Here is an 18,369-nt window from a genome sequence, read left to right on the forward strand (position 1 = left end):
AGATAAACCCTTAGCTAGACTCACTAAAGGGCACAGGGACAAAATCTTAATTAACAAAATCAGAAATGAAAAGGGAGACATAACAACAGATCCTGAAGAAATCCAAAACACCATCAGATCCTTCTACAAAAGGCTATACTCAACAAAACTGGAAAACCTGGACGAAATGGACAAATTTCTGGACAGATACCAGGTACCAAAGTTGAATCAGGATCAAGTTGACCTTCTAAACAGTCCCATATCCCCTAAAGAAATAGAAGCAGTTATTAATAGTCTCCCAGCCAAAAAAAGCCCAGGACCAGACGGGTTTAGTGCAGAGTTCTATCAGACCTTCAAAGAAGATCTAACTCCAGTTCTGCACAAACTTTTTCACAAGATAGAAGTAGAAGGTATTCTACCCAACTCATTTTATGAAGTCACTATTACTCTGATACCTAAACCACAGAAAGATCCAACAAAGATAGAGAACTTCAGACCAATTTCTCTTATGAACATCGATGCAAAAATCCTTAATAAAATTCTCGCTAACCGAATCCAAGAACACATTAAAGCAATCATCCATCCTGACCAAGTAGGTTTTATTCCAGGGATGCAGGGATGGTTTAATATACGAAAATCCATCAATGTAATCCATTATATAAACAAACTCAAAGACAAAAACCACATGATCATCTCGTTAGATGCAGAAAAAGCATTTGACAAGATCCAACACCCATTCATGATAAAAGTTCTGGAAAGATCAGGAATTCAAGGCCAATACCTAAACATGATAAAAGCAATCTACAGCAAACCAGTAGCCAACATCAAAGTAAATGGAGAGAAGCTGGAAGCAATCCCACTAAAATCAGGGACTAGACAAGGCTGCCCACTTTCTCCCTACCTTTTCAACATAGTACTTGAAGTATTAGCCAGAGCAATTCGACAACAAAAGGAGATCAAGGGGATACAAATTGGAAAAGAGGAAGTCAAAATATCACTTTTTGCAGATGATATGATAGTATATATAAGTGACCCTAAAAATTCCAACAGAGAACTCCTAAACCTGATAAACAGCTTCGGTGAAGTAGCTGGATATAAAATTAACTCAAACAAGTCAATGGCCTTTCTCTACACAAAGAATAAACAGGCTGAGAAAGAAATTAGGGAAACAACACCCTTCTCAATAGCCACAAATAATATAAAATATCTCGGCGTGACTCTAACGAAGGAAGTGAAAGATCTGTATGATAAAAACTTCAAGTCCCTGAAGAAAGAAATTAAAGAAGATCTCAGAAGATGGAAAGATCTCCCATGCTCATGGATTGGCAGGACCAACATTGTAAAAATGGCTATCTTGCCAAAAGCAATCTACAGATTCAATGCAATCCCCATTAAAATTCCAACTCAATTCTTCAACGAATTAGAAGGAGCAATTTGCAAATTCATCTGGAATAACAAAAAACCGAGGATAGCAAAAACTCTTCTCAAGGATAAAAGAACCTCTGGTGGAATCACCATGCCTGACCTAAAGCTTTACTACAGAGCAATTGTGATAAAAACTGCATGGTACTGGTATAGAGACAGACAAGTGGACCAATGGAATAGAATTGAAGACCCAGAAATGAACCCACACACCTATGGTCACTTGATCTTCGACAAGGGAGCCAAAACCATCCAGTGGAAGAAAGACAGCATTTTCAACAATTGGTGCTGGCACAACTGGTTGTTATCATGTAGAAGAATGCGAATCGATCCATACTTATCTCCTTGTACTAAGGTCAAATCTAAGTGGATCAAGGAACTTCACATAAAACCAGAGACACTGAAACTTATAGAGGAGAAAGTGGGGAAAAGCCTTGAAGATATGGGCACAGAGGAAAAATTCCTGAACAGAACAGCAATGGCTTGTGCTGTAAGATCGAGAATTGACAAATGGGACCTAATGAAACTCCAAAGTTTCTGCAAGGCAAAAGACACTGTCTATAAGACAAAAAGACCACCAACAGACTGGGAAAGGATCTTTACCTATCCTAAATCAGATAGGGGACTAATATCCAACATATATAAAGAACTCAAGAAGGTGGACCTCAGAAAATCAAATAACCCCCTTAAAAAATGGGGCTCAGAACTGAACAAAGAATTCTCACCTGAGGAATACCGAATGGCAGAGAAGCACCTGAAAAAATGTTCAACATCCTTAATCATCAGGGAAATGCAAATCAAAACAACCCTGAGATTCCACCTCACACCAGTGAGAATGGCTAAGATCAAAAATTCAGGTGACAGCAGATGCTGGCGAGGATGTGGAGAAAGAGGAACACTCCTCCATTGTTGGTGGAATTGCAGGCTTGTACAACCACTCTGGAAATCAGTCTGGCGGTTCCTCAGAAAATTGGACATAGTACTACCGGAGGATCCAGCAATACCTCTCCTGGGCATATATCCAGAAGAAGCCCCAACTGGTAAGAAGGACACATGCTCCACTATGTTCATAGCAGCCTTATTTATAATAGCCAGAAACTGGAAAGAACCCAGATGCCCCTCAACAGAGGAATGGATACAGAAAATGTGGTACATCTACACAATGGAGTACTACTCAGCTATTAAAAAGAATGAATTTATGAAATTCCTAGCCAAATGGATGGACCTGGAGAGCATCATCCTGAGTGAGGTAACACAATCACAAAGGAACTCACACAATATGTACTCACTGATAAGTGGATACTAGCCCAAAACCTAGGATACCCACGATATAAGATACAATTTCCTAAACACATGAAACTCAAGAAAAATGAAGACTGAAGTGTGGACACTATGCCCCTCCTTAGAAGTGGGAACAAAACACCCATGGAAGGAGTTACAGAAACAAAGTTTGGAGCTGAGATGAAAGGATGGACCATGTAGAGACTGCCATATCCAGGGATCCACCCCATAATCAGCATCCAAACGCTGACACCATTGCATATACTAGCAAGATTTTATCGAAAGGACCCAGATGTAGCTGTCTCTTGTGAGACTATGCCGGGGCCTAGCAAACACAGAAGTGGATGCTCACAGTCAGCTAATGGATGGATCACAGGGCTCCCAATGGAGGAGCTAGAGAAAGTACCCAAGGAGCTAAAGGGATCTTCAACCCTATAGGTGGAACAACATTATGAACTAACCAGTACCCCTGAGCTCTTGACTCTAGCTGCATATGTATCAAAAGATGGCCTAGTCGGCCATCACTGGAAAGAGAGGCCCATTGGACACACAGACTTTGTGTGCCCCGGTACAGGGGAACACCAGGGCCAAAGGGGGGGAGTGGGTGGGTAGGGGAGTGGGGGTAGGTGGGTAAGGGGGACTTTTGGTATAGCATTGGAAATGTAAATGAGCTAAATACCTAATAAAAAATGGAAAAAAAAAAAAAATAAAACTGACTTCCTGACTACTCACTGCTATTACCAACTACTGTCAAAGCAGAAAGGCCCTCACCTTCCTTCTTCCACCTCCTTTTCTCTGCTGTGATTACACCAGCTTCAAAGTTGGTCAGAGAACTCAATGCTTACACAGGTCCCTCTCTATTTGTAGTCAGTCCCCTCACCCCAATCCAGGGAGGTTGGAGGACACCCATTCACTGGTCTTTATCTCTTCTCACTGACCAGTCGGAGCCCGGCCTGAAAGGAGCAGCAGGACAGACTTCCAAGCACAGGGCAGCAGAGTCAGGATCAGGTGTTCACAGCAAGTCTTGACTACACAGCAGAAGGAAAGGGTGAGCTACAGGAGATGTTGCTCTAAACACACACAGATAGGAAACAGCTTTAGAAAAAGGAATGGATTTCTTAATGAATGGGAAACACTGGCGAATAAAAATGAGGTCAGAATGGCGATGCATAAAGAATATGAAAATTTAAAAGTAAAACCAACAATTGACTTTTTAAAAAAAAGACAACTATTGCTGAGGGCCAGCCCAATGTGGGGTGCTTCTTTTCTTGTGGGTTCATCTTAAGGCAGCGGAGGGGGAAGAGTGAAGGTGGAGGGTAAGACTTTGTCTTACGAATTTCTGGGGTAAGACTTTGTCTTATGAGAAATTTAGAGTTGCTGTATAATAAAACGTTTACTTTTCTAAGTTTAAGTTACTATGCCATTGTAGCTGACCTGCCTTCTGTGATCCTGAAGCCAGAAACTGCAGTTTCTGGCACTTAGCACCTCTTCCTCAAGCCACAAAGGATTCAGTAAATAGCCTTTGTTCTATCTCAGCAGGGATTGCTGGGATCTAACTTTCAGCCTCCTCCTTGGAAGTCTCAGGAAGAGAAGACATTAGAGAAGTGATTATAGAATTTATTACTAGTTGTAAAAAGTTTCTTATAAAAACTAATTAAGGGGGAAAGGTTCCTAAGTCGGGAAACAAAAAAAAAAACAAAACAAAACAAAAAAAAAAAACAAAAAAAAAATCCTCTAAGATTAGTATCACTGGGGAAAGGCAAAGTCTCCTCTATTGATCTCTTTGTCCTCAGTACTTATACATCTTCCAGAATACAAGATCACTTGTTACAAAGTTCATCACAAGTTCACACAAAAAAATCAAATTGTAAATTGAAATAGAAGTTTATAACAGCGAATGTTTACATGCATATCCATTAGGAGTAATTATCTGGCTAAACATCCATCACCTGTCTGAGCTCCACAGGTTCACTGAAGGTTTAAAACCATAACTAATGTATTAGTGAAGTTTTGTATAGATGAAGCCAGTTGAAATTTTATCTTCTGTCCTAGTACCTATAATAAATCATTAGTTGCTTTTTAATGACCTTTGGTTAATTGTTTTACAACCTCTTGGAATGTGCTCTGAGTAGGAGAAAGTCTGGTTACCATCTAACAGAAATTAACTGGTGACACCTGAGAGACTGGCAGAGTTCTCATTGCAGCTTTGACTATCAGAAAGGAACCTAATAGAAGTCCCATTATAAAAGAGCTTAATAATCACAGATATAATTTTAGGAATTCTTATAGGATCATCATAAAGACTTAAGTCATTTATTAGTCTACATAGCATCACTACCAGACAGTACATCTTTGTGGATCTGCAGAGATCCGCTTCACAGGGGGTGTGCTCCTACTTAGTGATTGTTATATATGTTTAATAATAACAGGAAAAGCATATTAATAGCAGGAATCTTTCCCAAAATTAGTCCCTCACAGCCTAGCTTAATGAGGGCTCACCTGTCGCAGATTATATAATAATCCGAGGCAGGCCACTTCAGGATGATCACCTGCTAGTTATTAGCTTGTCCCATTATGGCTCCTGACAAAATATAATTGAAAGAACACATAGGGATAATGATTTTGAAAAGAGCTGGCCCTTCCCTGTTAGAAGGAATGGCATTAGATAGTGTTTGACCTTGTCCCTATGTGCAAAGTTAGCAGCTGAGATCTCTAACCTGACACACAGCCAATAACAAGTGTTTCAAATTTCTGAGCTGACTTAACTGTGTCAACAAGGACTGGAAATATCTATATACATCCCTTAAATGGAAATTCAGTATTCACTTATCTCAGGTTAAATTGTACACCACCAATTTTAAAACACTGTTGTGGTAAAATTCTTCATCTCAAAAATTTAGGAAGTTTCTTCATCAATAGGAAAGCAAGGTCACTGCCTGGGGAGCATGAGACTGGGATCAATGGTGCCTGAGTCAACATAGCTTGTCTTAGAAACACTTCTATTACAGGGAAGAAGATGCAGCTCTCCTAGAATAAGATACCTTCCCCAGGGAGCAATCACTCCACAAACAATTACAAGATTAATTAAGAAAAATTTCTTTAATTGCAGCATATATTCAGCTCTGGCTAATGCTTAGAGAAGAGACAGCCCAGAACAGATTTTACATTCCACATATGCTGTCTCATGTAAGTGTGTCTTAGGTTCCAGCCCTGGGCAATGTTTTAAACAATTTAAATATGGACTAGAGACTGCAAGTCCCACAGATGGGAGACTTACACAGAATAGATATAATCAGAATTATTTCTTAAATAAATCAGTGCCCTGAAACAGCAGGTCATTCATCAGTGACAGGGTTCTGAGATAGAGGAGCCAGAAGATGCGAAGGTTGGAAAAGTTGAAGGGAGAAAGTATCAAAGCTGGGATGGGGATATCTTGGACGGGCTCTGTCTTATGCCACACAGGCTTCTGGAGAATATCAGCCTGTATACTTCTTACAGGGACAAAATGGAACAAAATAGGAGACTTGTGTGAAATCAGCACAAACTACCATGAATGGAAAAAAGACAGGAAGGATCTAATAGAAGAACGTTGTACAAAAGGAACACTGAACCTCTCAAAAACATTCCTGACCAAGCCCACACTGGACTCGGGACTGATAACCATAGCCGCATGTGGTAGGAAGAGTTGGGATCTCAGGGTCTGAAGCAAGCCATCCCCGAAGGCCCTGGAGGCCCTGAAGGCCCTGGCCCCAGACCACCACCCGCTCTCCCAAGCACCATCCTTGCTTTAGAGAAGGAGCTCTATTTTATTCTCAGCACTTCAGGGCCTTAGGGGAAGCCCCTAAGCCTAAGCCCCAGGCTGTCATTGGCTCTGGAGACTGAGAAGGGGCTGGGCCATTCTCCATTCATGAAGGCCTCATAGAAAGCCTCCCTGGACCAGGCCAGTCCTCAGCACAGCAGTGGTTTTCCTTTTCAGTTATCACCAAGTGTAGTCTTGTCCACGTGGCAAAACTATGCTTTGCTCAAGAAGAAAACCGGACCTTTATGGCACACCAGGCCTTAATGTTGGTCGTGACCCTATTTTGCCCCTTAGAGCCACTTGTTAGAGGCCTGTTTTTTGATATCGGGATGGGCCTAATTCATGATTGTAAACCAGATTTGTCTCCTTTGTTATGTTTTGTAGACAGATGTCTGGACAATTCTGGTAAACAAACACATATACTAGCATCCTATTATCCGTGGGGTGTTTTAGAGGCAGTTCCTCCCTCAGCTACATTCTTCTTGGTGTCACTGTAAGTTTTGGTAAATCCTTTACATCATCAATTTTACGCTTCTAAATCACAGCTCAATATTGGAGTGCTACCCAACACACGAGGTGCCTTTTACAGCTTCCACAAAATCAAAGCCAAAGGGATCTTACACTTGCAAACCTACATATTAAAGGGCTAAATGCTAAGGCCAGAACTTCCTGAAGATATCAGAGAAACTAAAGCTCTCCGCGTCTGGCTTCTTGCCAAGGATGTTTCTACACAGAAGCCCTTTCCCCAAATGCTTTGTGCAGATGCAGCCACCCTAGTGAGGTTACTCAGAGGCCACCTCCGGCTCCAGGGAGAGAACAGGACCACAGGGAACCTCACAAGTTGCTGCTTCTGTCTGGCTGTTATTTATCACGGAGCCCCAGGGACGGCCCACGACTCCAGTTCCCTCTGCTCATCCGCCTTTTGTGGGACATGGCCCTGCACTTACCATGTCGGGACTTCTGAGCTTGTCTGAGCCTGCACACAGAACACGCCAAGAAGATACACTCCAGATTGCTCAGCTTCAGAGAGGAGGACCTTGCAGGAAAGCTCCCAGGAAAGCTCCCGGAAAAGCCCGCCTTCTCCTCCGATTACAGGACCGCGTATATGTGCTGATTGGCTAGTGAGTCTTGAGTGACATAAGCACCACCTTTAGGGTTAGAGTGCGCGGAAGGGACAGCGTGGAATAATTCCAGGCACAGGCTTCTAGTCAGAGGCCAGTCCTTTTGCAGATCTGCAGAGCTTTTCATTTCAGTACAACTTGTGTTTGTTTTCCCATCTAAGTCCGGGGACGACCCACAACTCCAGCGTCTGGATGCTGAGCTACCTGCTTCTCCTCTTTGTGGGCAGTGACCCTGTGCTACCTTGTTGCAAAGTTGGAGCTGTCCTAAGTCCCAATCACAGCACCAGTACTTTCCCTTCTTCCTCCTGTAATCTAGGTCCATAACTTGCATAGCCCATTTCTCAACTTACAGTGGAGTTATCCTGTCCCACAAGTGGAAGGGTGCCCAGAGTATTAACTATGAAAGAAAGATATTAGGAAACAAGTGTTTTGTTTTGTGTCTTTTTCAGGGTTCAGGTAAAGTGTGAGTACTTTTCGCCTAACAGTTACCAGTCAACCCTCAGAGCCAAGCAGGAAGCACATGACAAACACTGTGGATCATTCTTGTTAACCAGCTCATCATCCTCAGGGCTTTGGTAAAACAAACAAACAAACAACAAACCCCACAGCTATATTAGTAAAGTTTCTCTAGATAAAGAGAACTGATAGAATCAGTCTATCATGTTGGAAATGGATTTATTAGAATGGCTCAAGAGTTGTTTCGTTCTACTAGCCCAACAGTGGAAAGTTGAAGAATCCAGTAGTGGTTCAGTCCATGTGGTCACATGCCTCAGCTGGTCTTCAGTATATATCAGAATTTTAAAGAAATAAGCTCTAATGCCTGGTTTTTTAAAAATTAATTTGCTAGACAAAGGTAGGGCAAGTAGACAAAGAGAAAGAGGCATCTATCATCTTCAGTGTCCTTTATGTATATAAGCCACCACCATAAGGTGTGGCCTAGATTAAAGATGGATCTGTCAACTCAAATGATTCAGATTATATAAGGGTTTTTCCAATTCAAAAGCTATAATTCAGGGGGGGAAAAAGGCCCACAATAGCCAACTATTTGGTCTTTAGCTAATTCCAGATATATTTAACTCGACTACCAAAATAGCCAGTACAACTATCTAGACAAGGACAGATAGGATTTTTTTTTCTTGTGGCAGGCAAGGAGAGCATGGGAGCCATTTCCAAAGCAATGATTTTCTTATAAAAAAGGAAGCATTGAGACTTTACTTAAAAAAAGGTGGATGCATTCACATAGAGGTTTGCCTACTCCAAAGCTTGCTAAGCTAAATCCTCTTATGAACTTGGTCTCAAGGTAAAAGCAGAGATATTGAATGGCATTCTTAGCTCAAAGTCATGCAGAATTATATGTAAATTATAAAAATGATGGACAGAAATGCCTGTGGGGTGTTCATCTTGAGAACTACAAGATCTGATTAAGAAAATGACACTGTGTAAGTAGATTGCTTAGGAGCCGATGCTACCTGCTAAACATGATATGTGATCTAACCACTAAATGTATCAATGCCACAATTCTCAAATATAGAAAAGAAAAAGAACACAAATGCCAAAATGCCAAGGACCAAACTTGCCTATGTACGGGTTCCTAAGAGTACGGTATTTGAGAGCAGCAGGAAAACAAGCAACTTAAAATCAAATCATGGGTCCAAGCTGGTGGCACTGCTTGCTTGTGCGCTCTCTCTCTCTCTCTCTCTCTCTCTCTGTGTGTGTGTGTGTGTGTGGTGTGTGTGTGGTGTGTGTGGTGTGTGTGTGTGTGTGTGTGTGTGTGTGTGTGTGGTATGTGTGTGTGTGGAGTGTGTGTGTGTGGTGTGTGGTGTGGTGTGTGGTGTGGTGTGTGTGTGTGTGTGTGTGTGTGTGTGTGTGTAGGGGTGTTTCTGCTCTGCACTAGCTTTTTCTTTCTATTCTTAATACTCTCTGGTTTAGACAGGTATTTTTCTGCTCAAGACAGCTCTCTCTGTCTGCTAGTAAAAATTCTATAAGAATTCTTGGACCAACTGGCCTAGTCAAAAAGAAAACTTCCAAAAGTAATTCTTGGGGTTATTAAAATCAGAAAGCAAGTATAGTAGTAGTAGTAGTAATAATAGTAACAATAATAATAATAATAATTCTAAAAGAGCTGTTTTTTCTGGATAGCTGCTAGAAACCATTTTTAAAGAGCTGTGTCAGCTGTCTAAGTAATTCTTTGGGTTTTTGACCTCAGAAATCCCTTTAGAAAAAATTCTTGATGAGCTGTGTTCACTCTCCAGTGATCTTCAGATATCTCACTCTACTGTCACTACAGAAAAATTCTAAAAATGAACTGCTATCATTTCCTGCTAGCTCTTGTCATGCAGACTGAAAACTCAGGTTTTTTTAAAAATCATGTATGAATTTGGATATTTATTCCAGGATCCCTTTTGATTATTCTATGAATCAACACCTGTGACCCCAGTCCCTTGAAACTTAGAAGACAGAAAGTGCATTTTCTAACACTGCAAAAGAATTCAGAGATCCTGCCTGCCTCTGATAGGCACAGATGAAAAATTGGCTGGGTGTGTATGTACTGGAGGGACATAGCATGGTTGAATGCAGTTGAACACTTCAAGATAGGAAAGGCCACTGCTGAAAGTATTTCAGTTGCAAGGGAATCTTGGCATGTTGGTGATTCTTGGACATTGGGAAGGCCATTTATACAATATTTTTGACACTGTTAAGTCAGTGTAAAACACACAGCATGTGCTAGTGAATAGCAATATGAGTTCTCTTACACAAGGAATACAAGATGCTTATTTCCTGGTAGGAAGTACTGCTGGTAAATTCCAGAAGTTATTTAAATTATTTACAAAGAAACATTTGAATGTCATTCTTAGTCTTTTTGTTACAAGGTAAAACATAACCAGGAGCTTAGGTTTAATATATGATCTTGATGAGTAGGTAAGTAAAAGACTAAAACTTAGGACCACAACTAAACTCCACAGACTGACGTATTCATATTTTATGATGCAATGATGACCGGAGGCAGTCTGACAAAGAACTTGGCACAAACCTATTAGTTGCAATCCTTTGGGGGTCAAAAGGCATTTTTACGATGGTTGTCTGCAAATTTGTTGTTTATTTTAGGATTGGGGTCACCACAACATTAAAAAAAACTTGGCATTATCCCTGGTGTAAAAGTATGCACCAGGGTGGTGTCCCCATCCCTCTCAGAGGTGAAGGAGAGTGAGTCTGGGGAGGTACTGCGTATGGCGGGATGGGAGGCAACGATTGGGATGTAAAATGAATTCGATAGATTAATGGAAAAGTATGTTTCTCTTTACCTAAGGTCTCTTCAGACTAACAGAAAATGATTTAAATATATATGTTCAGGCTGGACTAAAACTTATGTTCCTCCTCCCTCTGCCTCCCTCAGCAAATCCTACCAGAATTCACCAAGCAGCTGATGGAAGCAGATGCAGAGACCCACCACAAACTTTAAACGGATCTAGGAGTGTCTTGTGAAGAGGTGGGGAAAAGGATGGAGCCAGCCGGAGGGGTCAAGGATACAACAGGAAGACCTACAGAGTCAAGAAATGTGGGCTGTTGAGGACTCACCGACCAAAGAGCATGCATGGGCTGAAGCTAGGCACCCTGCACTTATGTGGCAAATGTGCAGCTTAGTCTTCATCTGGGTTCCCTAAAAACTGGAGAAGGGTCTGTGTCTGACTCTGTGACCTGGCTTTGGATCCCCTTCCCCTATCTGGGCTACCTGGTCTGGCCTCAATGGGAGAGGATGGGCCTAGTCCTGCAGCAGCTTGGTACCCAGGAGGAGGGAAAAGGTATAAGGGTATGTTATGTTGTTATTGGGTAGAGAGGAGGGGGGCTGAGATCAGAAAAAATGGATAAATAAATAAATAAATAAAACATTTAAGCTCAACATGTGACAAGTTTTGAAAATATAAACTAATATTACCAGACATATATCTGTGTCGCCGAAAAAAAATCATTTCATTAGAATAAATTTCTAAAAATGAAGACTCTGAATTAGAAAATATAAATAAATACATATATCTAATATCTAACCTTCTTGTTTTTACTAGCATAGTAAAGCTATACCTGTTTATTTATTCATTTATTTATTTTGGAAACTGAGTCAAACAAGAACCTGATATGTTGTGTAATCATATATCATTTAAGAATCAAGAAAGTTTCCAGTCTCTATGCTATGGAAAGAGCTTTAATTATGAAATCATCATTTTTTATTTTAAACTATTAAGGATAATTCAGAAATGTAAGTCAATAGTCACTTTATAAATGATCAAATTGTTTAATATGTTAAGAACTGTATTTGTAGTAATGCTAAATATAACAATAAAAAACAAGGTAAGTTTTATTTAGCCATTTGATTTTGTTTGTTTGTTTCAATTATCTTTAATCTTTTTTTATAGTCCAGTTTTTACCCCCTCCCAGTTTGCCCTTCTTACATTTCCTTACCCCATTCCTCCTTCCAGTCTCCAAGAAGATGTACCCAGCCTCCCACCTTCCCCCACCCCACCCCATCCCATTCCACCAGGCCTTCCCATTCCCTGGGGCCTCAAGTCTCTTAGGGGTTAGGTGCCTCTTCTCTCATTGAGGCCAGACCAGACATATATCAGGGGTCTTGTGCCAGCTAGTGTATGCTGTCTGGTTGGTTAGCCTTCTGTTTTATGACCAAACAACTAAAACTAGACAAAGATTATTTAACTCAGATATGCTTTGTAGATACTTACCCTCAAATCTGCCAGACATGTGCTGAATATGACACATAAGATTAAAAGTACTATGACAGACAGAGACTCTCAGATCCTAGTAATGACATCCAAGGTCTCGACAACATAATAGACACAGAAACAATGCATTCTACCTGATTGTGTTAACGTTAAGCAATGGGAAAGACTGTCCCAATGCCTCTCACAGCCCTAGAACATGGCCTAAACTGTGGACAACCAAGACACAAGAGAATTGATTGCCCCACTTTGCATAGACAAGTTGATGTCAGTTCCTCCCATTCTCCTCTATAGGAATGTATACCTCTATATGTATTCCTCTATAGGAATGTATACCTCTATATGTATTCCTCTATAGGAATGTATACCTCTATATGTATTCCTCTATAGGAATGTATACCTCTGGCCCCATTGCAGCGCCGACCCCAGGGACTTGTGATGACTGTCTAGGTAATGGAGTATGGATGACTCTCTGCTATTTGAATTGATACATTCATAGGCCATTATAATTTATCCTTTTTGGGTCTCTGATCACATTAAGAGCTAAACTAACTGTAGCTTTGTCAGTCATGCAACAGCAGACAATCAGCTCTTCCCCCCAAGGCTATAAGCACCTTGTTAGTACATTAGTCCATTAGTTAGTTCATTAATTAATTAAAGCTACTGGGTGTCGGCTTAAGAAAAGGTAAGCAGGTTTGCCTTGCTTTCAGGCTTCATGTTAAAGGATAAACAGTTTTCAGATCTAACTTTTTACTAAAAGAACCCGTTTTACAACACCTATTCTAAATAATAATTACTTATTTATCTGATAAATTATTAAAATTGGTTCAAGTCCATACAAGGTGTCCTGGCTGGTTTTGTGTGTCAACTTGACACGGGCTGGAGTTATCATGGAGAAAGAAACCTCTGTTGAGGTGATGCCTCCACAAGATCCAGCTGTAAGGAACTTTTTCAATTAGTGATCAAGCGGGGAGGGCCAAGCCCACTGTGGGTGGTGCCATCCCTGGACTGGTGGCCCTGGCTTCTATATAAAAGCAAGCTGAGCAAGCCAGGGGAAGCAAGCCAGTAAGCAAGCAGTATTCCTCCATGGCTTCTGCATCCACTCCTGCCTCCGAGTTCCTACCTTTGTGAGTTCCACTCCTGACTTCCTTTGGTGATGAACAGCATATGGAAATGTAAGCTGAATAAACCCTTTCCTCCCCAACTTGCTTCTTGGTCATGATGTTTTGTGAAGGAATAGAAACCCTGACTAAAACAGAGTGTGTGATTATGTGTGTGTGATTCTCTTCTTTTGGGTTTGTTGTGAAATAATTAATTTCTTGTGTTTTCTTGGGTTTAAATGCCCTCCTTGAGTTGGAGTCTTCCTCCTACTATCCTACATATGGCTGGATTAGTAGGAAGATATTGTTTAAATTTTTTTTTCATGGAATATATTGGTTTCTCCATCTATGATAATTGAGAGTTTTGCTGGTAGCATAGCCTGGTCTGGCATCTGTTGTCTCTAAGGGTCTGCATGACTTCTGTCTAAGATCTTCTGATTTTACAGACTCTGTTGAGAATTCTGGTATAATTTTAATAGGTCTGTCTTTATTTTATACTTGACCTATTCATACCCTTACAGCTTTTAATATTTTTTCTGTGCTTTTAGTGTTTAGGTTCTGTAGGTTTCTTGTATGTTTTTGGCCATTTCTTTCTTTAGGTTAGGAAGTTTTCTTCTATGATTTTGTTGAAGGTATTTTCTAGCCCTTTGAACTGGGAATTTTCTCCCTCTTTTATTTCTGTTATTGTTAGATTTGGTCTTTTTGTTAAGATCTTTTTACATTTTGCATTTTCTTTAACTGGTATATGGATATCTTCTATGGTGTCTTCTATACCTGATATTCTCTCTTCCTTTTCTTATATTCCGTCAGTGATGCCTACATATGTAGTCCCTGTGCTCTCTCCTATGTTTTCCATCTCCAGGGTTGCCTCCATTTGTGATTTCTCTATTGTTTCTATTTCCATTTTTAGATCGTGGATAATTTTGGCCAATTCCTTCACCTGTTTGATTATATTTTACTTTATTTCTTTAAGGGATTTATTTATTTCCCCTTTAAAGATCTCAATCATCTTCATAAGATGAGATATAAAGTCAGAATTTTGTTCTTCATGTGTGTTAGGATACCCAGGGCTTGCTGTAGTAGGAGTGCTGGTTTCTGATGATGTCTCATTGTACTGGCTCTTGTTGATTATGTTCCTGTCCTTGCCTTTGGCCATCTGGTTGTCTCTGGTTTTGTCAGTCTGGTAGTCCCTGGGAGTAGGAGTCTTCTGGGACTGTTCTTCCCAGGTCACAGTAGGGTTTGGGGCGTGGGTGTCATACCTGGTTGTTGTGAATGGGAGCAGTCCTCCCAAGAGGCAGGCAGAGCTGTGTCCATGGGAGTGGACTGCAGATCTGAAATTGCAGGTAGAAGTGTGAACTGGAAGATAGGGATCAGGAAGAAAGAGTCAGACCTTATGCCTGCTGGATTGCCAGGGGCCCAGCAGACAGGGGATTGGGCTGTAGATATCTCACCTGGTTGTCTAGGTGTGGGCACGGGCCTCACAGGAGGCAGACAGAGCTGTGGGTTAAGGAGTGGGATGCGGATCCTTGATTGCAGGTAAATGTATGGACCAAAATATGGAACTCAGAAAGGACAAGGCAGACCATAAAACTTCTGGGTCCCCCAGGCCTGAGTACAAACTTGTATTCAGAAAAAGTGAAGGTGAAGTTAGTCCATAGAATGAATCAACTCATGTTTCAAAATGGTGTCTAGTTGCAGACAAAGTGGCTAATCAGAGAAAGATTTGACAAAACGGGATAAGCCCAATTCTCATGAAAAGAGACAGGAAAGAGAAGCTACTTAAGAGAGAGTGAAGAGAAGGGAGGCAGGCAGTTTTACCACAACAGTTATAGAGACTAGTTACAGAGAAAACAATATAGATATACAGAACAAACAGGAGAATGAGAAAAACCCAGGTGATTACAATTGACTGCCACAGTTAGTTTGAGGCTATTCGGATTAATTCAGGAGATGAGAGAAACCAGACTGAATCAGTCAGCTTGGTGAGGAGTTTGAACCAGAAGAGCTGAGTTGAAACAGCCAGCTAGAGACCAGAAAGAAGTAGGAAGGGGTGGGTTTATTCAGCAGAATCTCAGGGGCTGAAGACATTGTAGGCCTAGATTAGATTGCACAGAGGCTAGAAGCTTCTAACTAGGCCAAAGTTACCAGACTGAGGCAGTAAGCCTCTGAGATAACAGTTAGTACAGAAAAATAGAAATTAAATTTATTGGGGTGTATCCTGTGACATCTAATTTGTTTCTTAATTTTACATGATATCACAGCAAAGACATTGTCTGGAGTGTCAGTAGTGATAGTGATATGGAAGTCTCTAGATGGTCCATCCTTTTGTCTCAGCTCCAAACTTTGTCTCTGTAACTCCTTCCATGAGTGATTGTTTCCAATTCTAAGAAGGGGCAAAGTGTCCACACTTTGGTCTTCGTGCTTCTTCAGGTTCATGTGTTTTACAAATTGTATCTTATATCTCGGGTATACTAAGTTTCTGGGCTAATATCCACTTACCAGTGAGTACATATTGTGTGAGTTCTTTTGTGATTGGGTTACCTCACTCAGGATGATGCCCTCCAGGTCCATCCATTTGCCTAGGAATTTCATAAATTCATCCTTTTTAATAGCTGAGTAGTACTCCATTGTGTAAATGTACCACATTTTTGGTATCCATTCCTCTGTTGAGGGGCATCTGGGTTCTTTCCAGCTTCTGGCTATTATAAATAAGGCTGCTAGTGGAGCATGTGTCCTTCTTACCGGTTGGGAAATCTTCAGGATATATGCCCAGGAGAGGTATTGCGGGATCCTCGGTAGTACTATGTCCAATTTTCTGAGGAACCGCCAGACTGATTTCCAAGCTTGAAATCCCACCAACAATGGAGGAATGTTCCTCTTTCTCCACATCCTCACCAGCATCTGCTGTCACCTGAATTTTTGATCTTAGCCATTCTGACTGGTGTGAGATGAAATCTCAGGGTTGTTTTGATTTGCATTTCTCTGATGATTAAAGATGCTGAGAATTTTTTCAGGTGCTTCTCAGCCATTCGGTATTCCGCAGGTGAGAATTCTTTGTTTAGCTCTAAGCCCCATTTTTTAATGGGGTTATTTGATTTTCTGGAGTCCACCTTCTTAAGTTCTTTATATATATTGGATGTTAGTCCCCTATTGGATTTAGGATAGGTAAAGATGCTTTCCCAATCTGTTGGTGGCCTTTTTGTCTTATTGACGGTGTCTTTTGCCTCGCAGAAGCTTTGCAGTTTCATGAGGTCCCATTTGTCAATTCTCGATCTTACAGCACAAGCCATTGCTGTTCTATTCAGGAAATTTTTTTTCCCTGTGTCCATATCACCGAAGCTTTTCCCCACTTTCTCCTCTATAAGTTTCAGTATCTCTGGTTTTATGTGAATTTCCTTGATCCACTTAGATTTGACCTTAGTACAAGGTGATAGGAATGGATCAATTCACATTCTTCTACATGATAACAACCAGTTGTGCCAGCACCATTTGTTGAAAATGCTGTCTTTCTTCCACTGGATGGTTTTAGCTCCCTTGTCGAAGATCAAGTGACCATAGGTGTGTCGGTTCATTTCTGGGTCTTCAATTCTATTCCATTGGTCTACTTGTCTGTCTCTATACCAGTACCATGCCGTTTTTATCACAATTGCTCTGTAGTAAAGCTTTAGGTCAGGCATGGTGATTCCAACAGAGGTTCTTTTATTCTTGAGAAGAGTTTTTGCTATCCTAGGTTTTTTGTTATTCCAGATGAATTTGCAGATTGCTCTTTCTAATTCGTTGAAGAATTGAGTTGGAATTTTGATGGAGATTGCATTGAATCTGTAGATTTCTTTTGGCAAGAGAGCCATTTTTACAATGTTGATCCTGCCAATCCATGAGCATGGGAGATCTTTCCATCTTCTGAGATCTTCTTTAATTTCTTTCTTCAGAGACTTGAAGTTTTTATCATACAGATCTTTCACTTCCTTAGTTAGAGTCACGCCGAGATATTTTATATTATTTGTGAGTATTGAGAAGGGTGTTGTTTCCCTAATTTCTTTCTCAGCCTGTTTATTCTTTGTGTAGAGAAAAGCCATTGGCTTGTTTGAGTTAATTTTATATCCAGCTACTTCACCAAAGCTGTTTATCAGGTTTAGGAGTTCTCTGGTGGAATTTTTAGGGTCACTTATATATACTATCATATCATTTGCAAATAGTGATATTTTGACTTCATCTTTTCCAATTTGTATCCCCTTGATCTCCTTTTGTTGTCGAATTGCTCTGGCTAGGACTTCAAGTACTATTGTGAAGAGGTAGGGAGAATGTGGGCAGCCTTGTCTAGTTCCTGATTTTAGTGGGATTGCTTCCACCTTCTCACCATTTACTTTGATGTTGGCTACTGGTTTGCTGTAGATTGCTTTTATTATGTTTAGGTATGGGCCTTGAATTCCTGATCTTTCCAAGACTTTTATCATGAATGGGTGTTGGATCTTGTCAAATGCTTTCTCAGCATCTAACGAGATGATCATGTGGGTTTGTTGTCTTTGAGTTTGTTTATATAATGGATTACATTGATGTATTTCCCTATATTAAACCAACCCTGCATCCCTGGAATAAAACCTACTTGGTCAGGATGGATGATTGCTTTAATATGTTCTTGTTTTCAGTTAGCGAGAATTATATTGAGTATTTTTGCAATGATATCCATAAGGGAAATTGGTCTGAAGTTCTCTATTTTTGTTGGATCTTTCTGTGGTTTAGGTATCAGAGTAATTGTGGCTTCATAGAATAAGTTGGGTAGAGTACATTCTACTTCTATTTTGTGGAATAGTTTGTGCAGAACTGGAATTAGATATTCTTTGAAGGTCTGATAGAACTCTGCACTAAACCCATCTGGTCCTGGGCTTTTTTTGGCTGGGAGCATATTAATGACTGCTTCTATTTCTTTAGGGGATATGGGA

At 40.6% G+C, this 18,369-nt stretch overlaps 1 protein-coding gene across 1 annotated transcript in view; it reads right to left on the reverse strand.

Moving 5' to 3' along the window:
- The window catches only part of Zfp442 (zinc finger protein 442), a 49,022-nt gene extending 41,494 nt beyond the window's left edge, over positions 1-7,528 (reverse strand). Inside the window, exon 1 of the mRNA NM_001310645.1 lies at positions 7,429-7,528. Within this exon, the coding sequence (NP_001297574.1) occupies positions 7,429-7,431 (3 nt within the window). The 5' untranslated portion in view covers positions 7,432-7,528. The remainder of the gene's footprint in view (positions 1-7,428) is intronic.
- Positions 7,529-18,369: the final 10,841 nt, after the last annotated feature.

Source organism: Mus musculus, chromosome 2 (genome assembly GCF_000001635.26).
Source record: "Mus musculus strain C57BL/6J chromosome 2, GRCm38.p6 C57BL/6J".
In the NCBI taxonomy this organism is placed as follows: domain Eukaryota; kingdom Metazoa; phylum Chordata; class Mammalia; order Rodentia; family Muridae; genus Mus; species Mus musculus.